The sequence below is a fragment of the Panulirus ornatus genome, chromosome 6 (genome assembly GCF_036320965.1).
Source record: "Panulirus ornatus isolate Po-2019 chromosome 6, ASM3632096v1, whole genome shotgun sequence".
Classification (NCBI taxonomy): Eukaryota; Metazoa; Arthropoda; class Malacostraca; order Decapoda; family Palinuridae; genus Panulirus; species Panulirus ornatus.
In genome coordinates this window covers 9,528,019-9,555,952 of record NC_092229.1, presented here as the reverse complement: position 1 = coordinate 9,555,952, position 27,934 = coordinate 9,528,019, and the positions used below count along the sequence as shown (strand labels likewise).

The 27,934-nt window shown below is 41.8% G+C and overlaps 2 protein-coding genes across 6 annotated transcripts in view; both read left to right on the top strand.

Moving 5' to 3' along the window:
- Positions 1–27,934, top strand: part of dnc (phosphodiesterase dunce) — a 1,419,595-nt gene that overhangs the window by 1,108,426 nt on the left and 283,235 nt on the right. The gene's annotated exons all lie outside the window — the stretch shown is intronic.
- The window catches only part of LOC139749256 (uncharacterized), an 88,997-nt gene that overhangs the window by 36,178 nt on the left and 24,885 nt on the right, over positions 1–27,934 (top strand). Inside the window, exons 3-5 of the mRNA XM_071662992.1 lie at positions 6,025–6,193; positions 8,648–8,712; positions 9,619–9,770. Of these exons, the coding sequence (XP_071519093.1) occupies positions 6,025–6,193; positions 8,648–8,712; positions 9,619–9,770 (386 nt within the window). The remainder of the gene's footprint in view (positions 1–6,024; positions 6,194–8,647; positions 8,713–9,618; positions 9,771–27,934) is intronic.

Genomic DNA, 27,934 nt, shown 5'->3' with positions numbered 1-27,934 from the left:
AAGAGAGATGTGTGGAAATAAAAAGAATGTGTTTGAGAGAGCAGAAGAGGGTGTGTTGAAATGGTTTGGATATATGAAGAGAATGAGAGAGGAAAGGTTGACAAAGAGGATGTATATGTCAGAGTTGGAGGAAATAAGGATAAGCAGGAGACCAAATTGGAGGTGGAAGGATGGAGTCAAAAAGATTTTGAGTGATCGGGGCCTGGATACAGGAGGATGAAAGGCTTGCAAGGAATAGAGTGAATTGGAATGATGTGGTATACTGGGGTTGATGTTCTGTCAGTGGACTGAGTCAGGGCACGTGAAATGTCTAGGGTAAACCATGGAAAGGTCTGTGGGGCCTGGATGTGGATAGGGAGCTGTAGTTTTGGTGCATTACACATGACAGCTAGAGACTGAGTGTGAATGAATGTGGCCTTTTTTGTCTGTTTTCCTGGTGCTACCTTGCTGAAGCAGGGGTAGCAGTGCTGTTTCCTGAGCGGCAGGTTACTGCTGGGAATGGATGAAGGCAAGCAAATATGAATATGTACACGTGTATATATGTATATGTCTGTGTATGTGTATGTGTGTATATGTTGATATGTATATGTACATGTATGTATATGTGCGTGTATGGGCATTTATGTATATATGTGTATATGAGTGGATGGGCCATTCTTCATCTCTTTCCTGGTGCTACCTCACTGACACGGGAAATGGTGATCAAGTATGATAATAATATATACATATATATTTATTTATTTATTTTGCTTTGCACTGTCTCCCGCATTTACGAGGTAGCGCAAGGAAACAGACGAAAGAAATGGCCCAACCCACCCCCATACACATGTATATACGTCCCCACATGCAAATATACATACCCATACATCTCAATGTACACATATATATACACACACAGACATATACATAAATACACATGCACACAATTCACACTGTCTGCCTTTATTTATTCCCATCACCACCTCGCCACACATGGAATAACATCCCCCTCCCCCCTCATGTGGGCGAGGTAGCGCTAGGAAAAGACAACAAAGGCCCCATTCGTTCACACTCAGTCTCTAGCTGCCACACAATAATGCCCAAAACCACAGCTCCCTTTCCACATCCAGGCCCCACAGAACTTTCCATGGTTTACCCCAGACGCTTCACATGCCCTGATTCAATCCATTGACAGCACGTCGACCCCGGTATACCACATCGATCCAATTCCCTCTATTCCTTGCCCGCCTTTCACCCTCCTGCATGTTCAGGCCCTGATCACTCCAAATCTTTTTCACTCCATCTTTCCATCTCCAATTTGGTCTCCCACTTCTCCTCGTTCCCTCCACCTCCGACACATATATCCTCTTGGTCAATCTTTCCTCACTCATTCTCTCCATGTGCCCAAACCATTTCAAAACACCCTCTTCTGCTCCCTCAACCACGTTCTTCTTATTTCCACACATCTCTCATACCCTTACATTACTTACTCGATCAAACCACCTCACACCACATATTGTCCTCAAACATCTCATTTCCAGCACATCCACCCTACTGCGGACTGCTCTATCCATAGCCCACGCCGCAACCAAACAACATTGTTGGAACCACTATTCGTTCAAACATAGCCATTTTTGCTTTCGGAGATAATGTTCTCGACTTCCACACATTCTTCAAGGCTCCCAGGATTTTCGCCCCCTCCCCCACCCTATGATTCACTTCCGCTTCCATGGTTCCATCTGCTGCCAGATCCACTCCCAGATATCTAAAACACTTTACTTCTTTCATTTTTTCTCCATTCAAAGTTACCTCCCAGTTGACTTGACCCTCAACCCTACTGTACCTAATAACCTTGCTCTTATTCACATTTACTCTTAACTTTCTCCTTTCACACACTTTACCAAACTCAGTCACCAGCTTCTGCAGTTTCTCACGTGAATCAGCCACCAGCGCTGTATCATCAGCGAACAACAACTGACTCACTTCCAAAGCTCTCTCATCCCCAACAGACTGCATACTTGCCCCTCTTTCCAAAACTCTTGCATTCACCTCCCTAACAACCCCATCCATAAACAAATTAAACAACCATGGAGACATCACACACCCTTGCCGCAAACCTACATTCACTGAGAACCAATCACTTTCCTCTCTTCCTACACGTACACATGCCTTACATCCTTGTTAAAAACTTTTCACTGCTTCTAACAACTTGCCTCCCACACCATATATTCTTAGTACCTTCCACAGAGCATCTCTATCAACTCAATCATATGCCTCCTCCAGATCCATAAATGCTACATACAAATCCATTTGCTTTTCTAAGTATTTCTCACATACGTTCTTCAAAGCAAACACCTGATCCACACATCCTCTACCACTTCTGAAACCACACTGCTCTTCCCCAATCTGATGCTCTGTACATGCCTTCACCCTCTCAATCAATACCCTCCCATATAATTTACCAGGAATACTCAACAAACTTATACCTCTGTAATTTGAGCACTCACTCTTATCCCCTTTGCCTTTATACAATGGCACTATGCAAGCATTCAGCCAATCCTCAGGCACCTAACCATGAGTCCTACATACATTAAATAACCTTACCAACCAGTCAACAATACAGTCACGAGGTAGCGTTAAGAACAGAGGACTGGGCCTTTGAGGGAATATCCTCACCTGGCCCCCTTCTCTGTTCCTTCTTTTGGAAAATTAAAAAAAAAACGAGAGGGGAGGACTTCCAGCCCCACGCTCCCTCCCCTTTTAGTTACCTTCTACGACACACAGGGAATACGTGGGAAGTATTCTTTCTCCCCTATCCCCAGGGATAATATATATATATATTATTTATTTATTTATTTATTTATTTATATATATATATTTTTTTTTTGCTTTGTCGCTGTCTTCCACGTTTGCGAGGTAGCGCAAGGAAACAGACGAAAGAAATGGCCCAACCCACCCCCATGCACATGTATATACATACGTCCACACACGCAAATATACATACATACACAGCTTTTTCATGGTTTACCCCAGACGCTTCACATGCCCTGATTCAATCCACTGACAGCACGTCAACCCCGGTATACCACATCGATCCAATTCACTCCATTCCTTGCCCTCTTTTCACCCTCCTGCATGTTCAGGCTCCGATCACACAAAATCTTTTTCACTCCATCTTTCCACCTCCAATTTGGTCTCCCACTTCTCCTCGTTCCCTCCACCTCCGACACATATATCCTCTTGGTCAATCTTTCCTCACTCATTCTCTCCATGTGCCCAAACCATTTCAAAACACCCTCTTCTGCTCTCTCAACCACACTCTTTTTATTTCCACACATCTCTCTTACCCTTACGTTACTTACTCGATCAAACCACCTCACACCACACATTGTCCTCAAACATCTCATTTCCAGCACATCCATCCTCCTGCGCACAGCTCTATCCATAGCCCACACCTCGCAACCATACAACATTGTTGGAACCACTATTCCTTCAAACATACCCACTTTTGCTCTCCGAGATAATGTTCTCGACTTCCACACATTCTTCAAGGCTCCCAGGATTTTCGCCCCCTCCCCCACCCTATGATCCACTTCCGCTTCCATGGTTCCATCCGCTGCCAGATCCACTCCCAGATATCTAAAACACTTTACTTCCTCCAGTTTTTCTCCATTCAAACTTACCTCCCAATTGACTTGACCCTCAACCCTACTGTACCTAATAACCTTGCTCTTATTCACATTTACTCTTAACTTTCTTCTTTCACACACTTTACCAAACTCAGTCACCAGCTTCTGCAGTTTCTCACATGAATCAGCCACCAGTGCTGTATCATCAGCGAACAACAACTGACTCACTTCCAAAGCTCTCTCATCCACAACAGACTTCATACTTGCCTCTCTTTGCTAAACTCTTGCATTCACCTCCCTAACAACCCCATCCATAAACAAATTAAACAACCATGGAGACATCACACACCCCTGCCGCAAACCTACATTCACTGAGAACCAATCACTTTCCTCTCTTCCTACACGTACACATGCCTTACATCCTCGATAAAAACTTTTCACTGCTTCTAACAACTTGCTTCCCACACCATATATTCTTAATACCTTCCACAGAGCATCTCTATCAACTCTATCATATGCCTTCCCCAGATCCATAAATGCTACATACAAATCCTTGCGAGGTAGCGCAAGGAAACAGATGAAAGAATGGCCCAACCTGCCCACATACACATGTATATACATACACGTCCACACATGCACATATACATACCTATACATTTCAATGTATACATACATATACATACACAAACATATACATATGTACACATGTACATAATTCATACTTCCTGCCTTTATTCATTCCCGTTGCCACCCCACCAAACATGAAATTACAACCCACTCCCCCTGCATGCACGTGAGGTAGCACTAGAAAAAGACAACAAAGGCCACATTCGTTCACACTCAGTCTCTAGCTGTCATGTATAATGTACCGAAACCACAGCTCCCTTTCCACATCCAGGCCCCACAAAACTTTCCATGGTTTACCCTAGATGCTTCATATGCCCCGGTTCAATCCATTGACAGCACATCGACCACAGTATACCACATCGTTCCAATTCACTCTATTCCTTGCACGCCTTTCACCCTCCTGCATGTTCATGCCCCGATTGCTCAAAATCTTTTCCACTCCATCCTTCCATCTCCAATTTGGTCTCCCACTTCTCCTCGTTCCCTCCACCTCTGATACATATATCCTCTTAGTCAATCTTTCCTCACTCATTCTCTTCATGTGACCAAACCATTTCAAAACACCCTCTTCTGCTCTCTCATATGTGTGTATGGGTGCATTAATCTGTTTGCACTATATGGAAGGGTAGTTCTTTTGAACTTTTTCTGTCTTTGGATATCTACTGATCCTTTTGTAAATTGCCAAGAGTCATAGTTTCATCACTTGCTATATTTCAACTGTTATTAAAGAATGTACTCTTTCACAGACAAACTCATAACCCTCATGTGTAGCTTCTTGTTGTGACCTTTAGTTACTCTTCCATTGCATATCACAGAAAACTGTTTCAGGTCGTCCCTTACCATTTTGCCTTCTATGGTAGAAAGATTTATATCTTCCAGCTTCTCACTGTAGCTCAGCTCTCACAGTTCATGCATCATCTTTTTTGCTCTTGACCCCCTCAGTTAAATCTTTGTGCTTCTTTAATTGCACTGACCAGACTTAAGAAGCATATCCCAGCTTTGGTCAGTGTATGCTGTGAATATCTTGCAAAGCATTTCCTTATCCATGTACTTAATTTTGATAATAGTGTCTGCCAGTAGACCATTTGTCTCCATAACACTTCTGAAGTGGGATTCTTGCAACAGGTTTAATGCATTGCTGACATCCAAGTCTGTCTCATGCACTGATTCCTGTGGCTTATTTCCTGCCTCATGATAATCTTTGTCCTTTTTTCAGTGTCCCTTTCTCATTTCTTTGTATTTATTTGGATTAATATTCACCAAATCAGACTAGCTTAGGAGTTTCTCTAACCCCCTTTTAAGTTGATGCAGTCCTCATCATTCTTTATTTCCCTCAGTGACTTCTGCATCATCTGCAAATATGTTTCAGGTAGGAGTTCGGTCCATCTGTAGGTGTCTACTCACTAATGATATATTTAGGAAAAGACTGCATTAAGATTTAGGAAAAGACTGCGTTAAGTACAGCGTGAAGGGAGATATGTAAGAGGGATGTCTCAAGGGTAGGAATATCATCTGTTATTGTGCGGTTTTTATAGTGCATGTGATACTCACTGCTTAGACCACATTGCTGGATACAAATAGGTTTGTAGGAAATTAAAAGTCAATCTTTACTCTTTGCGTCTTATATGGTAAAAATATGTATGTTTGGTCTTCATAAAACAATTTAACTTGACTTATTGACCAGCTATTTAGGAGATCTTTGTTGGGCATTGCATCATCTTTGTAAGATTAACTTTTATTTCTTTCTAAGATGTTTTATAATAATTCCGTATGTTTTTTGTTCAAGCAGATGATGATATTGATCACATAGGACAGCTTGGGCATGGTGGGCACATGGGACATGGTGGACACCACATGATCAAATCTACAGATGATCAAATGACCACAGATATGGAGATGGATCATGGGATGTCGGTATGTGTTATAAAAAGAAACTTTTCAGCATCAGTGCATTATTAGTTGACACCCTTTGATGAATTTGTTGTGACTTTCTGATTCAGCATTTTAGTCTTTTAGATTATCTTATTGATAATTGTATGTATATTGGATGTGGACATGTGGAGTGGATGGGATTATGGCTGAAATGCTGAAGTATGGAGGAGAGTGTGAGACTGGATACATTTGATTTGTTATTTAGCATGGAAGCAAAAGGTTGTGTCTGAGGAGTGGATGAAAGTTATTTTTCCGTTATTCAAAGGAAAAGGTGTTAAGGATATATGTAGCAATTTTTTTTTTTTTTTTTTTTTTCTTTATACTTTGTCGCTGTCTCCCGCGTCTGCGAGGTAGCGCAAGGAAACAGACGAAAGAAATGGCCCAACCCCCCCCCCCATACACATGTACATACACATGTCCACACACGTGTATACATACCTACACAGCTTTCCATGGTCCACCCCAGACGCCTCACATGCCTTGATTCACTCCACTGACAGCACGTCCACCCCTGTATACCACATCGCTCCAATTCACTCTATTCCTTGCCCTCCTTACACCCTCCTGCATGTTCAGGCCCCGATCACACAAAATCTTTTTCACTCCATCTTTCCACCTCCAATTTGGTCTCCCACTTCTCCTCGTTCCCTCCACCTCCGACACATATATCCTCTTGGTCAATCTTTCCTCACTCATTCTCTCCATGTGCCCAAACCATTTCAAAACACCCTCTTCTGCTCTCTCAACCACACTCTTTTTATTTCCACACATCTCTCTTACCCTTACGTTACTTACTCGATCAAACCACCTCACACCACACATTGTCCTCAAACATCTCATTTCCAGCACATCCATCCTCCTGCGCACAGCTCTATCCATAGCCCACACCTCGCAACCATACAACATTGTTGGAACCACTATTCCTTCAAACATACCCACTTTTGCTCTCCGAGATAATGTTCTCGACTTCCACACATTCTTCAAGGCTCCCAGGATTTTCGCCCCCTCCCCCACCCTATGATCCACTTCCGCTTCCATGGTTCCATCCGCTGCCAGATCCACTCCCAGATATCTAAAACACTTTACTTCCTCCAGTTTTTCTCCATTCAAACTTACCTCCCAATTGACTTGACCCTCAACCCTACTGTACCTAATAACCTTGCTCTTATTCACATTTACTCTTAACTTTCTTCTTTCACACACTTTACCAAACTCAGTCACCAGCTTCTGCAGTTTCTCACATGAATCAGCCACCAGTGCTGTATCATCAGCGAACAACAACTGACTCACTTCCAAAGCTCTCTCATCCACAACAGACTTCATACTTGCCTCTCTTTGCTAAACTCTTGCATTCACCTCCCTAACAACCCCATCCATAAACAAATTAAACAACCATGGAGACATCACACACCCCTGCCGCAAACCTACATTCACTGAGAACCAATCACTTTCCTCTCTTCCTACACGTACACATGCCTTACATCCTCGATAAAAACTTTTCACTGCTTCTAACAACTTGCTTCCCACACCATATATTCTTAATACCTTCCACAGAGCATCTCTATCAACTCTATCATATGCCTTCCCCAGATCCATAAATGCTACATACAAATCCTTGCGAGGTAGCGCAAGGAAACAGATGAAAGAATGGCCCAACCTGCCCACATACACATGTATATACATACACGTCCACACATGCACATATACATACCTATACATTTCAATGTATACATACATATACATACACAAACATATACATATGTACACATGTACATAATTCATACTTCCTGCCTTTATTCATTCCCGTTGCCACCCCACCAAACATGAAATTACAACCCACTCCCCCTGCATGCACGTGAGGTAGCACTAGAAAAAGACAACAAAGGCCACATTCGTTCACACTCAGTCTCTAGCTGTCATGTATAATGTACCGAAACCACAGCTCCCTTTCCACATCCAGGCCCCACAAAACTTTCCATGGTTTACCCTAGATGCTTCATATGCCCCGGTTCAATCCATTGACAGCACATCGACCACAGTATACCACATCGTTCCAATTCACTCTATTCCTTGCACGCCTTTCACCCTCCTGCATGTTCATGCCCCGATTGCTCAAAATCTTTTCCACTCCATCCTTCCATCTCCAATTTGGTCTCCCACTTCTCCTCGTTCCCTCCACCTCTGATACATATATCCTCTTAGTCAATCTTTCCTCACTCATTCTCTTCATGTGACCAAACCATTTCAAAACACCCTCTTCTGCTCTCTCATATGTGTGTATGGGTGCATTAATCTGTTTGCACTATATGGAAGGGTAGTTCTTTTGAACTTTTTCTGTCTTTGGATATCTACTGATCCTTTTGTAAATTGCCAAGAGTCATAGTTTCATCACTTGCTATATTACAACTGTTATTAAAGAATGTACTCTTTCACAGACAAACTCATAACCCTCATGTGTAGCTTCTTGTTGTGACCTTTAGTTACTCTTCCATTGCATATCACAGAAAACTGTTTCAGGTCGTCCCTTACCATTTTGCCTTCTATGGTAGAAAGATTTATATCTTCCAGCTTCTCACTGTAGCTCAGCTCTCACAGTTCATGCATCATCTTTTTTGCTCTTGACCCCCTCAGTTAAATCTTTGTGCTTCTTTAATTGCACTGACCAGACTTAAGAAGCATATCCCAGCTTTGGTCAGTGTATGCTGTGAATATCTTGCAAAGCATTTCCTTATCCATGTACTTAATTGTGATAATAGTGTCTGCCAGTAGACCATTTGTCTCCATAACACTTCTGAAGTGGGATTCTTGCAACAGGTTTAATGCATTGCTGACATCCAAGTCTGTCTCATGCACTGATTCCTGTGGCTTATTTCCTGCCTCATGATAATCTTTGTCCTTTTTTCAGTGTCCCTTTCTCATTTCTTTGTATTTATTTGGATTAATATTCACCAAATCAGACTAGCTTAGGAGTTTCTCTAACCCCCTTTTAAGTTGATGCAGTCCTCATCATTCTTTATTTCCCTCAGTGACTTCTGCATCATCTGCAAATATGTTTCAGGTAGGAGTTCGGTCCATCTGTAGGTGTCTACTCACTAATGATATATTTAGGAAAAGACTGCATTAAGATTTAGGAAAAGACTGCGTTAAGTACAGCGTGAAGGGAGATATGTAAGAGGGATGTCTCAAGGGTAGGAATATCATCTGTTATTGTGCGGTTTTTATAGTGCATGTGATACTCACTGCTTAGACCACATTGCTGGATACAAATAGGTTTGTAGGAAATTAAAAGTCAATCTTTACTCTTTGCGTCTTATATGGTAAAAATATGTATGTTTGGTCTTCATAAAACAATTTAACTTGACTTATTGACCAGCTATTTAGGAGATCTTTGTTGGGCATTGCATCATCTTTGTAAGATTAACTTTTATTTCTTTCTAAGATGTTTTATAATAATTCCGTATGTTTTTTGTTCAAGCAGATGATGATATTGATCACATAGGACAGCTTGGGCATGGTGGGCACATGGGACATGGTGGACACCACATGATCAAATCTACAGATGATCAAATGACCACAGATATGGAGATGGATCATGGGATGTCGGTATGTGTTATAAAAAGAAACTTTTCAGCATCAGTGCATTATTAGTTGACACCCTTTGATGAATTTGTTGTGACTTTCTGATTCAGCATTTTAGTCTTTTAGATTATCGTATTGATAATTGTATGTATATTGGATGTGGACATGTGGAGTGGATGGGATTATGGCTGAAATGCTGAAGTATGGAGGAGAGTGTGAGACTGGATACATTTGATTTGTTATTTAGCATGGAAGCAAAAGGTTGTGTCTGAGGAGTGGATGAAAGTTATTTTTCCGTTATTCAAAGGAAAAGGTGTTAAGGATATATGTAGCAATTTATATTTATATTTATTATACTTTGTCGCTGTCTCCCGCGTTTGCGAGGTAGCGCAAGGAAACAGACTAAAGAAATGGCCCAACCCCCCCCCATACACATGTATATACATACGTCCACACACGCAAATATACATACCTACACAGCTTTCCATAGCTTACCCCAGACGCTTCACATGCCTTGATTCAATCCACTGACCGCACGTCAACCCCGGTATACCACATCGCTCCAATTCACTCTATTCCTTGCCCTCCTTTCACCCTCCTGCATGTTCAGGCCCCGATCACACAAAATCTTTTTCACTCCATCTTTCCACCTCCAATTTGGTCTCCCTCTTCTCCTTGTTCCCTCCACCTCCGACACATATATCCTCTTGGTCAATCTTTCCTCACTCATCCTCTCCATGTGCCCAAACCACTTCAAAACACCCTCTTCTGCTCTCTCAACCACGCTCTTTTTATTTCCACACATCTCTCTTACCCTTACGTTACTCACTCGATCAAACCACCTCACACCACACATTGTCCTCAAACATCTCATTTCCAGCACATCCATCCTCCTGCGCACAACTCTATCCATAGCCCACGCCTCGCAACCATACAACATTGTTGGAACCACTATTCCTTCAAACATACCCATTTTTGCTTTCCGAGATAATGTTCTCGACTTCCACACATTCTTCAAGGCCCCCAGAATTTTCGCCCCCTCCCCCACCCTATGATCCACTTCCGCTTCCATGGTTCCATCCGCTGCCAGATCCACTCCCAGATATCTAAAACACTTCACTTCCTCCAGTTTTTCTCCATTCAAACTCACCTCCCAGTTGACTTGACCCTCAACCCTACTGTACCTAATAACCTTGCTCTTATTCGCATTTACTCTTAACTTTCTTCTTTCACACACTTTACCAAACTCAGTCACCAGCTTCTGCAGTTTCTCACATGAATCAGCCACCAGCGCTGTATCATCAGCGAACAACAACTGACTCACTTCCCAAGCTCTCTCATCCCCAACAGACTTCATACTTGCCCCTCTTTCCAAAACTCGTGCATTTACCTCCCTAACAACCCCATCCATAAACAAATTAAACAACCATGGAGACATCACACACCCCTGCCGCAAACCTACATTCACTGAGAACCAATCACTTTCCTCTCTTCCTACACGTACACATGCCTTACATCCTCGATAAAAACTTTTCACTGCTTCTAACAACTTTCCTCCCACACCATATATTCTTAATACCTTCCACAGAGCATCTCTATCAACTCTATCATATGCCTTCTCCAGATCCATAAATGCTACATACAAATCCATTTGCTTTTCTAAGTATTTCTCACATACATTCTTCAAAGCAAACACCTGATCCACACATCCTCTACCACTTCTGAAACCACACTGCTCTTCCCCAATCTGATGCTCTGTACATGCCTTCACCCTCTCAATCAATACCCTCCCATATAATTTACCAGGAATACTCAACAAACTTATACCTCTGTAATTTGAGCACTCACTCTTATCCCCTTTGCCTTTGTACAATGGCACTATGCACGCATTCCGCCAATCCTCAGGCACCTCACCATGAGTCATACATACATTAAATAACCTTACCAACCAGTCAACAATACAGTCACCCCCTTTTTTAATAAATTCCACTGCAATACCATCCAAACCTGCTGCCTTGCCGGCTTTCATCTTCCGCAAAGCTTTCACTACCTCTTCTCTGTTTACCAAATCATTTTCCCTAACCCTCTCACTTTGCACACCACCTCGACCAAAACACCCTATATCTGCCACTCTATCATCAAACACATTCAACAAACCTTCAAAATACTCACTCCATCTCCTTCTCACATCACCACTACTTGTTATCACCTCCCCATTTGCGCCCTTCACTGAAGTTCCCATTTGCTCCCTTGTCTTACGCACTTTATTTACCTCCTTCCAGAACATCTTTTTATTCTCCCTAAAATTTAATGATACTCTCTCACCCCAACTCTCATTTGCCCTTTTTTTCACCTCTTGCACCTTTCTCTTGACCTCCTGTCTCCTTCTTTTGTACATCTCCCACTCATATGCATTTTTTCCCTGCAAAAATCGTCCAAATGCCTCTCTCTTCTCTTTCACTAATACTCTTACTTCTTCATCCCACCACTCACTACCCTTTCTAATCAACCCACCTCCCACTCTTCTCATGCCACAAGCATCTTTTGGGCAATCCATCACTGATTCCCTAAATACATCCCATTCCTCCCCCACTCCCCTTCCATTGTTCTCACCTTTTTCCATTCTGTACTCAGTCTCTCCTGGTACTTCCTCACACAGGTCTCCTTCTCAAGCTCACTTACTCTCACCACCCTCTTCACCCCAATTATATGGGAATAAGTCTGTTAAGTATACCAGGAAAAGTATGCAAGAGTGTTAAATGACAGAGTGATGGAATTGACTAAATACAGAATAAGTGACAAGCAAGAGAGTATTAGAGGGAGGTAGGGGATGTGTGGATCAGACTTTGTAGTGAAAATGAATGTGGAAAAGTATCTAGCAAAAGGAAAGAAGCTATAAGCATCTTTCATGGATGTGGAGAAAGCGTATGACAGAACTGAGTGGGTAGTGGGATAACTGTTGGATGGAATGAAAGCTTTCTATAGAGCAGCATATGTATGTGCAAGAGTGGATGGAGAGTTGAGCAAAAGTTTCAGTACATGTGTGGGTGAGAGGCAGGGTTGTGTGATGTCACTGTGGCTCTTTAATATATATGTATAATTTATATATTTATTATACTTTGTTGCTGTCTCCCGTGTTAGCGAGGTAGTGCAAGGAAACAGACGAAAGAATGGCCCAACCCACCCACATTTTTTTTTTTTTTTTTTTTTTATACCTCGTCGCTGTCTCCCGCGTTTGCGAGGTAGCGCAAGGAAACAGACGAAAGAAATGGCCCAACCCCCCCATACACATGTACATACACACGTCCACACACGCAAATATACATACCTACACAGCTTTCCATGGTTTACCCCGGACGCTTCACATGCCTTGATTCAATCCACTGACAGCACGTCAACCCCTGTATACCACATCGCTCCAATTCACTCTATTCCTTACCCTCCTTTCACCCTCCTGCATGTTCAGGCCCCGATCACACAAAATCCTTTTCACTCCATCTTTCCACCTCCAATTTGGTCTCCCTCTTCTCCTCGTTCCCTCCACCTCCGACACATATATCCTCTTGGTCAATCTTTCCTCACTCATTCTCTCCATGTGCCCAAACCATTTCAAAACACCCTCTTCTGCTCTCTCAACCACGCTCTTTTTTATTTCCACACATCTCTCTTACCCTTACGTTACTTACTCGATCAAACCACCTCACACCACACATTGTCCTCAAACATCTCATTTCCAGCACATCCATCCTCCTACGCACAACTCTATCCATAGCCCACGCCTCGCAACCATACAACATTGTTGGAACCACTATTCCTTCAAACATACCCATTTTTGCTTTCCGGGATAATGTTCTCGACTTCCACACATTTTTCAAGGCTCCCAAAATTTTCGCCCCCTCCCCCACCCTATGATCCACTTCCGCTTCCATGGTTCCATCCGCTGACAGATCCACTCCCAGATATCTAAAACACTTCACTTCCTCCAGTTTTTCTCCATTCAAACTCACCTCCCAATTGACTTGACCCTCAACCCTACTGTACCTAATAACCTTGCTCTTATTCACATTTACTCTTAACTTTCTTCTTCCACACACTTTACCAAACTCTGTCACCAGCTTCTGCAGTTTCTCACATGAATCCGCCACCAGCGCTGTATCATCAGCGAACAACAACTGACTCACTTCCCAAGCTCTCTCATCCCCAACAGACTTCATACTTGCCCCTCTTTCCAAAACTCTTGCATTTACCTCCCTAACAACCCCATCCATAAACAAATTAAACATATACATGTATATACATACTTGTCCACACACAGCACATATACATACCTATACATCTCAACGTATACATATATATACACACACAGACATATGCATATATACACATGTACATAATTCATACTGTCTGCCCTTATTCATTCCTGTCGCCTCCCCGCCACACATGAAATAACAACCCCCTCCCCCCGCATGTGTGTGAGGTAGCACTAGAAAAAGACAACAAAGGCCATATTTGTTCACACTCAGTCTCTAGCTGTCATGTATAATGCACCGAAACCACAGCTCCCTTTCCACATCGAGGCCCATAAAACTTTCCAGGGTTTACCCCAGACGCTTCACATGCCCTGGTTCAATCCATTGACAGCACATCAACCACGGTATACCACATCATTCCAATTCACTCTATTCCTTGCACGCCTTTCACCCTCCTGCATGTTCAGGCCCCGATCACTCCAAATCTTTTTCACTCCATCTTTCCACCTCCAATTTGGTCTCCCACTTCTCTTCATTCCCTCCACCTCTGACACATATATCCTCTTGGTCAATCATTCCTCACTCATTCTCTCCATGCGACCAAACCATTTCAAAACACGCTTTTCTGCTCTCTCAACCACACTCTTTTTATTACCACACATCTCTCTTACCCTTTCATTACTTACTCGATCAAACCACCTCACACCACATATTGTTCTCAAACATCTCATTTAAAGCACATCCACCCTCCTGTGCACAACTCTATCTATAGCCCATGCCTCCCAACCATATAACATTGTTGGAACGACTATTCCTTCAAACATACCCATTTTTGCTTTCCAAGATAACATTCTCGACTTCCACACATTTTTCAACGCTCCCAGAACTTTTGCCCTCTCCCCCACTCTATGATTCACTTCCACTTCCATGGTTCCATCTGCTGCCAAATCCACTCCTAGATATCTAAAACACTTCACTTCCTCCAGTTTTTCTCCATTCAAACTTACCTCCCAATTAACTTGTCCCTCAACCCTACTGTGCCTAATAATCTTGCTCTTATTCACATTTACTCTCAGCTTTCTTCTTTCACACACTTTACCAAACTCAGTCACTAGCTTCTGCAGTTTCTCACCCAAATCAGCCACCAGCGCTGTATCATCAGCAAACAACAACTGACTCACTTCCCAAGCTCTCTCATCCACAACAGACTGCATACTTGCCCCTCTTTCCAAAACTCTTGCATTCACCTCCCTAACAATCCCATCCATAAAAAACTTAAACAACCATGGAAACATCACGCACCTCTGCTGCAAACCAACACTCACTTAGAACCAATCACTTTCCTCTCTTCCTACACGTACACATGCCTTACATCCTTGAGAAAAACTTTTCACTGCTTCTAACAACTTACCTCCCACACCATATATTCTTAATACCTTCCACAGAGCATCTCTATCAAATCTATCATATGCCTTCTCCAGATCCATAAATGCTACATACAAATCCATTTGCTTTTCTAAGTATTTCTCACGTACATTTTTCAAAGCAAACACCTGATCCACACACATCCTCTACCACTTCTGAAACCATACTGCTCTTCCCCAATCTGATGCTCTGTACATGCCTTCACCCTCTCAATCAATACCCTCCCATATAATTTCCCAGGAGTACTCAACAAACTTATACCTCTGCAATTTGAGTACTCTCTCTTTTCCCCTTTGCCTTTGTACAATGGCACTATGCAAGCATTCCGCCAATCCTCAGGCACCTCACCATGAGTCATACATACATTAAATAACCTAACCAACCAGTCAACAATACAGTCACCCCCTTTTCTAATAAATTCCACTGCAGTACCATCCAAACCTGCTGCCTTGCCGGCTTTCATCTTTCGCAAAGCTTTTACTACCTCTTCTTTGTTTACCAAATCATTCTCCCTAACCCTTTCATTTTGCACACCACCTCGACCAACGCATTCTATATCTGCCACTCTTATCATCAAACATGTTCAACAAACCTTCAAAATACTCACTCCATCTCCTTCTCACATCACCACCACTTGTTATCACCTCCCCATTAGCCCCCATCACTGATGTTCCCATTTGTTCCCTTGTTTTACGCACTTTATTTACCTCCTTCCAAAACATCTTTTTATTCTCCCTAAAATTTAATGATACACTCTCACCCCAACTCTCATTTGCCCTCTTTTTCACCTCTTGCACCTTTCTCCTGACCTCCTGCCTCTTTCTTTTATACGTCTCCCACTCATTTGCATTATTTCCATGCAAAAATTGTCCAAATGCTTCTCTCCTCTCGTTCACTAATCTTACTTCTTCATCCCACCACTCACTACCCTTTCTAATCTACCCACCTCCCACCCTTCTCATGCCACAAGCATCTTTTGCACAAGCCATCACTGCTTCCCTAAATACATCCCATTCCTCCCCCACTCCCCTTGCATCCTTTGTTCTCACCTTTTTCCATTCTGTACTTGGTCTCTCCTGGTACTTGCTCACACAAGTCTCCTTCCCAAGCTCACTTACTCTTACCACTCTCTTCACCCCAACATTCTCTCTTCTTTTCTGAAAACCCATACAAATCTTCACCTTTGCCTCCACAAGATAATGATCAGACATCCCTCCAGTTGCACCTCTCAGCACATTAACATCCAAAAGTCTCTCTTTTGCATGCCTATCAATTAACATGTAATCCAATAAGGCTCTCTGGCCATCTGTCCTCCTTACAAACTTATACTTATGTATATCTCTTTTCAAGCCAGGTATTCCCAATCACCAGTCCTTTTTCAGCACATAAATCTACAAGCTCCTCACCATTTCTATTTACAACACTGAACACCCAATGTACACCAATTATTCCCTCAACTGCCACATTACTCACCTTTGCATTCAAATCACCCATCACTATAACCTGGTCTTGTGCATCAAAATTACTAACACACTCAGCTGCCCCCAAAACACTTGCCTCTCATGATGTTTCTTCTCATGCCCAGGTGCATATGCACCAATAATCACCCATCTCTCTCCATCCACTTTCAGTTTTACCCACATTAGTGCTACTCCCTCCCTTGCTCTTGTCCTCTCACTAACCCTGACTTTACTCCCAAGGCATTCCCAAACCATTCTTCCCCTTTACCCTTGAGCTTCGTTTCACTCAGAGCCAAAACATCCAGGTTCCTTTCCTCAAACATACTACCTATCTCTCCTTTTTTCTCATCTTGGTTGCATCCACACACATTTAGACACCCAAATCATACACGTAGATGGTATGATAAGGGCAGTGAAAGCAAAACTAGGGAAAGAGGGTGCAGAGATTGAATGTGGTGTTGAGTATGGTGACTAGTGACAAGAGTGTTTGAGAATGATACTGTGTTTCTTACTGAGAGTGAAGAGGAGTTAGAGAAGGTTGTAAGTGTGTTTCATTAAGTATGTATTCTTAGGTAATTGAAGGCAAATGTCAGTAAAAGTAAAATAATGGTGTTTGAAAGGAAACAGGGAGAAAGTATAGATTTTTCAGAACCCTATAGAGTGAAGGAAGAAAGTGTTCTATGTGTGTTAGAGATATGGGTGGAGAAAGACTGGAAAAAGTGAGAGAATTTAAGTATTTAGGAACTAATTTGGGTCAGTTTAGTGAAATGGAAGAGAGATAAGGAGGAGGGCAGTACAGGTTAGAAGAGTCACTGGGTCCATTGATAGAATAATGAAGGGTAGATGTGTAAGTTTGGAAGTGAAGAAGGGATTAAGGGACAGCATATTCTTCTCATCCTTGACCTATGCAGCCAAAGCATGGACATGGAATGAGTCACAAAGGTCAAGAATCCAGATTGTAGAAATGAGTTACTTGAAAAGAGCATGGTATGACTAGATGGAATGAAGAAGGAAATGAGGGCGTGTATGAGAGATGTGGTATAGCGGGGAATGCAGATAGAATAAATTGTGGAGTGGTAGAGTGGGTGAAATATAATACTTTGAAGTTTGGGCATGTGGGAAGAATGCAACCTGGGGAGTTCACAATGAGAGTGTATGATATTACAGGTAAAGGGTTAGTGTGAGAGGGACACCTCCTGTGACATGCAGAAATAAAGTGGAAGAGTATTGGAGGAGGGAAACGGTGGAAGAATGTGTAGAATGGTGTATGCGGAGTCATGTTAAAGGGATAGGTGACGATTCTTTTGCCATAGCCACCCCCTTGATGGGAATTCCTGGAGGAAATGGGCATCAAAGATATGAATTGCAAGGTGGATGTGTATATGTTTTCTTAATACCATTTTTATGGTTTAGGCTCATTTGATAATCTGCCATTCATTATCACTTAGGCTATCTCATGTGTTTAGAAGTTGGTAATGCCTGCAGCAGCTCTTTAAGATAACTGCTTTTGCAGCACATCATGTTTATCACATGATACTTTATTGAGTTGTCTACAGCCATCTTTGCACTGTATGTTCCACCATACTTTTATCTAATTGTGAATAATTTTGTTTAACTTTCATCTTTACAGATTTATTCTCATATGTAGGACAGTATTTGAAGGATGTATACAAGATAGTTTTTTCCAGTGAAGGCAGTTTGATTATAAGCTGGGAAGACAAGCTTTCCCAACAAAATAGGTGCTATTGTCAATACATTGCATGATACAGGTCAGCAAGTCAAATACATTAATGAAGATGAAAAAAAGAAACTAAAAGGCCCAAAAGAAGTATAAAGAACATTAAGCAGATATCTTAGGCCAAACACCAGATAGCTATCATAATGATCTTGTCAACATTAAAGCTATAGTTGATTTATTGAGTTGATTGGTTGATTGGTTATGGCATAAGGATATTTAAGGGCCTTAGCAGTGTACCAAGGTTCAGTTGTATACAAGATTAACTATCACTTCTTTCCCTCTTCCCTGTTAATTTTCATTCATTCCCTAGTTCTTCTGAACACAAATATGCTTTTTTTAAAGTTTTGTCATACTGAGGTAGGAATCTTGCCTAGCAGCTATCCTGGGCCCATTTGGTTTAAGATATTCATATAGATTCAGTATAATCATATGATAAATTTTGCATTCATATATTTTTTGTATACATTTCTTTTCAAGGCACCTGCCTAATGTGTGAATAAATGGTTGTCTGCATTTCCAGGAAATTTTTGGGAGAAAATAGGTGAAATAGATGGAAGTTGTACCTCTTACTCATTTTTAGTAAAAAAGTTCATTTTAAAACATCCTGGATATAATTGATGAAATTGTATGGATTATTACATTTTTCCTAAATATTTTGCATTTCTCTTCAGAAGGTTCTTACCTATGAATGAAATGATAATTATCTTCATATTTATAAAAAATATAAGTGAAAGTAGCCAAATACGGAAGTGTAATGGTAAGATATTTGTACCAATGCACTCCCACCACAAGTCTTGTTAATTTCTCCTTAGATAAGTTGAGGACTGTATCATATATATTTTTTTCATATTATTATTCTTAAATGAAATTTTTGCAGTTCATATGAGGGATTTTTTTTTTTAGTGAACTATTGTGGTGTTAAAGATGCGTGCTCATGTTTGGGAGAGTGATGCTATGAGAGCAGTTGGGCAAAATAATTCGGTTTTTCCTTGATTAGCTAGAAATCTTTTCTTATATCAAATATTTTGTTACCTCCTCATTTGAATATAATTTCAATAAATTTGATGGCATATGCTGTGTTCTTATGGTATATTTCAGCTACTTTTGGCATTGCTTTTTTCTGGTATCTTTAAAGTCTTTGAAACTCTCCTAAACTCTCAGTTTCTGAAACACTGCAAACCCATTCCCATCTTTCAGATCACCAGTATGGATTTCACAGTGCTTGGTCTATTGGTGTGACACTTCTGGTCCTCTGTTAAGGATTCTGTTGAAACTTTTTACTTAACCCTCAACATCTCCAAAGCATTTGACAGGGTGTGGCATAAGTCTTTGCTTCTAAACTCCCTTCCTTTGGTTTCACAACTTCTCTCTTCTGTAGTGTATAGTTTCCCCTCAGGTTGTTCCATTGCAGTAGTCATTGATGGATCAACTTCCTCCACCAATACTATCAATAGTGATGTTCCTAAGGGTTCTGTTCTGTGACCTACACTCTTTCTTCTCTCATTAAATGATCTTTCTTCTACAACTAAGCCTGTTCTGTCTCATGCTGATAACTTCACTTTATGTACTTCAACTCACTTTTCCTCCCGTCCTCCCTCATTCCCTTTCTCATACTGATCATATTTCTCCTCTCAGTTTGGACCTGCAGCATTTTAGATTGGGGAACCAATAAGCTTGTAAATTTGAGTCTCATAATGCAATTTCTCCCAATCTCTCTTTCTAAGAATCATCTGTGTTCCTCAGTTCAATTCCAGAACACCACAATTCTACCCAATAACAATATTGGGCTTTCTCATATCCCCCAGTCTGTCCTACAGACTTCACATATTCATCACAAAGTCTGCTTCACAAAATCTGGGAGTGTTGCGTAGGTGCTGTAAATATTTTTCTTGTGAGCAATCGTTTCACATTTACAGGTGTTTTATTCATCAAGTATGGAAAACTTTTCCATCTTCTGGAGTATCCTCCACCTCTCTATTAACCAGAGTGGAATCAAAAGCCTTCCATCTCATTAATTCTATTTAGCCTTCTCTTTCTGTACAACATGGTGTTGCCGCACTCTTTCCATTTATAGGTATTATTTTGGCAATTGTTCTGTTACATTGTCTGTGTGTGTCCTTATCCCATGGGTTTATGCCCTTGGTATGCATTTGGCTGCTGCTTCCCACAGGTCCTGTATGGGGACCTTCACTTGAGCATTGGCTGTTAGAATACCTCCTTCTGCCTTTGAACAGCTGATCTTTGGAATGCTCTTCCTCCTTTTATCTTTCCCTCTTCATATAACTTCTCTTCCTGTAAGAATCAGATCTTCAAAGATTTGCAAAGCCCTAGTTAATTTTTACATTGTTCTGCTTTAACTTTTTTTCTTTCACCCAAGATGGCCTTGACTGGGCCATGTTATTTGCCCATTCCATGTAGATCAGTATTGAAAATAAAAGTTCTTTATGGTTTTGTCACAGGCAATCTGCTTCAGTTGTTTTTTTCTTGCACATTCTTCTAAGTATGTAGATGATCATAAATTCATTCATGATGAAAGAAAACCTTCTGAAGAGAACTGTTTAGAAAAACTGTATGAAAAATACTGTATCTTTTACTGATTATGATCTGAATGTTTGAGGTGAATGCTATTAATCATGTTTGAAGGGCTGTAAGATCTTTATCTATTTTGCCTGTTTTCTCCAATATTTTCAAGTGTATAGACAATTATCAATTCCTGCAATAAGTAAGAATCTACTGAAGAAAACTTTGTACAAAAACCACATGGAAAATACCATTTGCTGTATCATTTTATCGAGTGTATGTTGAATAATTTGAACTAAAGGGGTGTGCACCACCCAAACTGACGTAGTAAAACAAGCAAGAAACTCGGAAGTTATTTTGAATTTGAATTTTGGACTTGCAAATTCTGGAAATTTTGCCCTGTACTTAACTTATCCCTTTTCAGTGATTAGATAATCTACATCTTCCTTGTCAACCCATTCACTGTGCAGTAATGATATGTGGTACACTGTGAATGTGGATTTCTTAAGTATTCTCAAAATATTGATTACTGATCATTATTATATTTTTTTTTTTTTTTTTTTGCTTTGTCGCTGTCTCCCGCGTTTGCGAGGTAGCGCAAGGAAACAGACGAAAGAAATGGCCCAACCCACCCCCATACACATGTATATACATACGTCCACACACGCAAATATACATACCTACACAGCTTTCCATGGTTTACCCCAGACGCTTCACATGCCCTGATTCAATCCACTGACAGCACGTCAACCCCGGTATACCACATCGATCCAATTCACTCTATTCCTTGCCCTCCTTTCACCCTCCTGCATGTTCAGGCCCCGATCACAAAAAATCTTCTTCACTCCATCTTTCCACCTCCAATTTGGTCTCCCTCTTCTCCTCGTTCCCTCCACCTCTGACACATATATCCTCTTGGTCAATCTTTCCTCACTCATTCTCTCCATGTGCCCAAACCATTTCAAAACACCCTCTTCTGCTCTCTCAACCACGCTCTTTATTTCCACACATCTCTCTTACCCTTACGTTACTTACTCGATCAAACCACCTCACACCACACATTGTCCTCAAACATCTCATTTCCAGCACATCCATCCTCCTGCGCACCACTCTATCCATAGCCCACGCCTCGCAACCATACAACATTGTTGGAACCACTATTCCTTCAAACATACCCATTTTTGCTTTCCGAGATAATGTTCTCGACTTCCACACATTCTTCAAGGCTCCCAGAATTTTCGCCCCCTCCCCCACCCTATGATCCACTTCCGCTTCCATGGTTCCATCCGCTGCCAGATCCACTCCCAGATATCTAAAACACTTCACTTCCTCCAGTTTTTCTCCATTCAAACTCACCTCCCAATTGACTTGACCCTCAACCCTACTGTACCTAATAACCTTGCTCTTATTCACATTTACTCTTAACTTTCTTCTTTCACACACTTTACCAAACTCAGTCACCAGCTTCTGCAGTTTCTTTCATGAATCAGCCACCACGCTGTATCATCAGCAAACAACAACTGACTCACTTCCCAAGCTCTCTCATCCACAACAGACTGCATACTTGCCCCTCTTTCCAAAACTCTTGCATTCACCTCCCTAACAACCCCATCCATAAACAAATTAAACAACCATGGAGACATCACACACCCCTGCCGCAAACCTACATTCACTGAGAACCAATCACTTTCCTCTCTTCCTACACGTACACATGCCTTACATCCTCGATAAAAACTTTTCACTGCTTCTAACAACTTGCCTCCCACACCATATATTCTTAATACCTTCCACAGAGCATCTCTATCAACTCTATCATATGCCTTCTCCAGATCCATAAATGCTACTTACAAATCCATTTGCTTTTCTAAGTATTTCTCACATACATTCTTCAAAGCAAACACCTGATCCACACATCCTCTACCACTTCTGAAACCACACTGCTCTTCCCCAATCTGATGCTCTGTACATGCCTTCACCCTCTCAATCAATACCCTCCCATATAATTTACCAGGAATACTCAACAAACTTATACCTCTGTAATTTGAGCACTCACTCTTATCCCCTTTGCCTTTGTACAATGGCACTATGCACGCATTCCGCCAATCCTCAGGCACCTCACCATGAGTCGTACATACATTAAATAACCTTACCAACCAGTCAACAATACAGTCACCCCCTTTTCTAATAAATTCCACTGCAATACCATCCAAACCTGCTGCCTTGCCGGCTTTCATCTTCCGCAAAGCTTTTACTACCTCTTCTCTGTTTACCAAATCATATATATGTATATATATTTATTTATTTTGCTTGGTCACTGTCTCCCGCGTTTGCGAGGTAGCGCATGGAAACAGACGAAAGAAATGGCCCAACCCACCCCCATACACAATGTATATACACACACGTCCACACACGCAAATATACATACCTCTACATCTCAATGTACACATATATATACATACACAGACACATACATATATACCCATGCACACAATTCACACTGTCTGCCCCCATTCACTCCCATCGCCACCTCGCCACACATGGAATACCTTCCCCCTCCCCCCTCATGTGTGCAAGGTAGCACTAGGAAAAGACAACCAAGGCCCCATTCGTTCACACTCAGTCTCTAGCTGCCACGCAATAATGTCCGAAACCACAGCTCCCTTTCCACATCCAGGCCCCACACAACTTTCCATGGTTTACCCCAGACGCTTCACATGCCCTGATTCAATCCACTGACAGCACGTCAAACCCGGTATACCACATCGATCCAATTCACTCTATTCCTTGCCCTCCTTTCACCCTCCTGCATGTTCAGGCCCCGATCATACAAAATCTTTTTCACTCCATCTTTCCACCTCCAATTTGGTCTCCCACTTCTCCTCGTTCCCTCCACCTCCGACACATATATCCTCTTGGTCAATCTTTCCTCACTCATTCTCTCCATGTGCCCAAACCATTTCAAAACACCCTCTTCTGCTCTCTCAACCACGTTCTTTTTATTTCCACACATCTCTCTTACCCTTACATTACTTACTCCATCAAACCACCTCACACCACACATTGTCCTCAAACATCTCATTTCCAGCACATCCACCCTCCTGCGCACAACTCTATCCATAGCCCACGCCTCGCAACCATACAACATTGTTGGAACCACTATTCCTTCAAACATAGCCATTTTTGCTTTCCGAGATAATGTTCTCGACTTCCACACATTCTTCAAGGCTCCCAGGATTTTCGCCCCCTCCCCCACCCTATAATTCACTTCCGCTTCCATGGTTCCATCCGCTGCCAGATCCACTCCCAGATATCTAAAACACTTTACTTCCTCCAGTTTTCCTCCATTCAAACTTACCTCCCAATTGACTTGATCCTCAACCCTACTGTACCTAATAACCTTGCTCTTATTCACATTTACTCTTAACTTTCTTCTTTCACACACTTTACCAAACTCAGTCACCAGCTTCTGCAGTTTCTCACATGAATCAGCCACCACGCTGTATCATCAGCGAACAACAACTGACTCACTTCCCAAGCACTCTCATCCACAACAGACTTCATACTTGCCCCTCTTTCCAAAACTCTTGCATTCACCTCCCTAACAACCCCATCCATAAACAAATTAAACAACCATGGAGACATCACATACCCCTGCCGCAAACCTACATTCACTGAGAACCAATCACTTTCCTCTCTTCCTACACGTACACATGCCTTACATCCTCGATAAAAACTTTTCATCATTTTATGTATTATGTATTAAATCTTTCATGTTATGATCATTGTGATTAGTAGTTGGTAGGTGGGTGACAACCAGGGAGGTACTATCTGCCTGGGTATTGGGAAGGTTAGTTATGGCTGCTTAGTGACCAGCTCTTCAGTTGTTGTCAAACTGCACTCCTCTGACTTAGGTAGCTGTCCTTTCTTTCTGCTTCTTCCACATGTGGACTACTGGTACTCTGTACTCAAACGTATTATCTCCCTTTGTTACACATAACACTTGACAACACTTAACTCCCACGGCTCATTCTTTGTGACTCTACATTTTCATGTGGTGAGCAGGATGCATTACTAATGCCCTGCCTTTTGGCAGAATGATAGGAGTAATAGAAGTAGTAGGTAAGAACATATAGGTAGAAGCATCAGGTAGAAACATTAGGTAGAAGTAGTAACATTAGGTAGAAGTAGGAACATTAGGTGTAAGCATTAGGTAGTAGTCAGTTGTAACAATAGGTAGGAGCCCCTGCAAACTCTACTCTAGAGTTGCCCTCTGCCAGTGGCCTGTTAATGTTAGGGCACTAAAGGCTCAGAAGCAGCATTGGAGTTCACTGGCTATGGAGACTGTTGCTGTGGCTAGCCCTGTGAAGGAATTCCAGGAGGGAACAGGTATCAGAGATATAAATAGATAGATAGATCATTGTGATTTTCTTGATAATTTGTTCATTACAGCATAGCTGAAAAATTTTGTAAATTTACTAGCTGCACCAGTCAGATGCATTGTTGACAAGGTCAGGTGGGCACTGACGGCTCTGATGGCCCTGCCTGCACTTTTGATGAAAAAAAGACTTTCTCGTGCCTCATCTTGGTTACATTTCTATCTGCATGGTTCCCTAAATCTAGCCCAGATTTGCTTAATTTCTCTCTAATAAAACATACAAAGATGCACTGTCATTGCTCTGGCTGGAGGATGACTAACTCCAGGAAGAAACTAAATCACCATCCAGGCTTAGCATGCAGCCTTAAAATTGAGTTGCATAACTTCATGTGTTAATATCCATCTGGGGATGTTGCTTAGCTTGCATAAATACCCATTAGATGTTAAAGAGTTGATGTCTTAGGGAACTGTTTGAGGATGTGACAGACTTAAATGCAGAGGATAAGTGACAGTGTCAAATTTGTTTCATTGAGCAATATTGTAATGTATCATTTGTTTCATTAGATGGTAAAGTACTCCTGGTCCTTGGAATGGATGATTAGTTTAGAATGAGAGAAAAAAATAGGAGCATCGGTGAGGGAGCAGCTGGGGAAGCAGTAACAGGCAAAACAGAGGTGGAATGAGTATACTGAAGGATTGTTGAATGTGTTTCGATGAGGTGGTATGCAGTGCAAGAAAATCACGACAAATGGTTTGGTGAAGAGAAAGGTGGTGAAAGCTTTGCATGAAATGAAGTTAGGCTAAGTTGCTAGATTGGATGGGTCTACAGTTGAGCATATGGAGAGAGAGAGAGAGAGAGAGAGAGAGAGAGAGAGAGAGAGAGAGAGAGAGAGAGAGAGAGAGAGAGAGAGAGTTGTAGATTGGTTAGTCAGGCTCATCAGTGTATGCATGACTGAAGTTGAGTGCCTGAGGGCTGGCACAATTCCTTTTTCATATAAAGGAAGGGGGGATAGAAATGAATGCCTGAAATAGAGACTTATAAGTCTGTTGAGCATACCTGGAAAGCTATATAGGAGAGTGGTGACTTAGAAGGTGGGGGCATGCAAAAAGCATCAGATTAGGGCAGAGCAATGTGGCTTCAGGAGTGGTTGAGGATGTGTGGACCAAGTGTTTACTTTGAAGAATTTGTGTGAGAAATACTCAGAGGAAGAGAGGTAATCATATATAACATTTATGGATGTAGAGAAAGTGTGTGATAGAGGTGACAGAGAGGCCTTGAGGAAGGTGCTAGAAATATATGGTGTGGAAGGAAAGCTATGAGATGTGAGGAGTTGTAATCAGGAGAGTAAGGCATGTTTGTGAGTAGGAAGGAATATGGTGAGAGGTCCCAAGAGCAGGTGTTCTGCATCAATGGCATTTGGTGTTGCCGTGGATGTTTAATTTATTCATAAATGGGTTAATGAGGGAGGAAAATGCTTGGGTCTTGGAGAGAGAGAGAGAGGCAGTTTTACGGTATGCTTGAGGTTAGGGGTTTGGTAGATGAATCAGTTACTGTTTGCAGATGTCATGGGTCTGGTGGCAGACTTGAGAGAGAAGGTGCATGAACTGGTGTGTGAGTTTGGAGAATCTTTGAAAGGAGGAAGTTGATAGTTGACATGAGAGTGTTTGAAAGGAGGAAGTTGATAGTTGACATGAGTAAAAGTAAGGTACTGTAATGAGGTTTAGCAGGGTGGTGTAACAGGTTGTTTTGAGTGTGTGTTTGAATTGGGAGAAGCTGGAGGAATTGGAGTGCTTTAGTTAGAATACCTGGGAGTGGACATGACACCAGACAGAACTATGGGAGCTGAAGAGAATCATAGGATGAAAGATGCGGCAAATGTCCTGGGTGCATTGATAAGTGTTTGGAAGGAAAGGTTATTGGTGATTGTTGTTGAGAGTAAAAATGGGTATGTTTGATGGTATAGTAGTCCTGATGTTGTTGTATAGGTGCATGCTTGGCAATGAATGCAAGAGAATGTCAGTGAGTGGACTTGTTGGAAATAAAATGCTTGAGGACAGTTTTGTTATGAGGAGGGTTGACTGCATAATGACAGTTTAAGTGAAATATGTGGTAGTAAGCAGGGTATAATTGAGAGAATTGGCCTTGGTGTGTTGAGATTATTTGGACATTTGAAGATGAGTAAATAGAGATTTACCAATAGGATATACTTGTCAGAAGTGGAGGGAGCACAGGGGAGGGGGAGACTGAGGATATGGAAGGATGGAGTGAAAGAGGTTTTAAGTTATTAGGGACCTGAACATTCAAGAGTGTGAGAGGCATGCGTGGGATAAAGCGAGCTGGAGTGATGTGGTGTAAAGGGGCAATATAATGTCAACAGGCTAAAGCAGGGGATAAGTGGTCATGGTAAACCACAGAATGG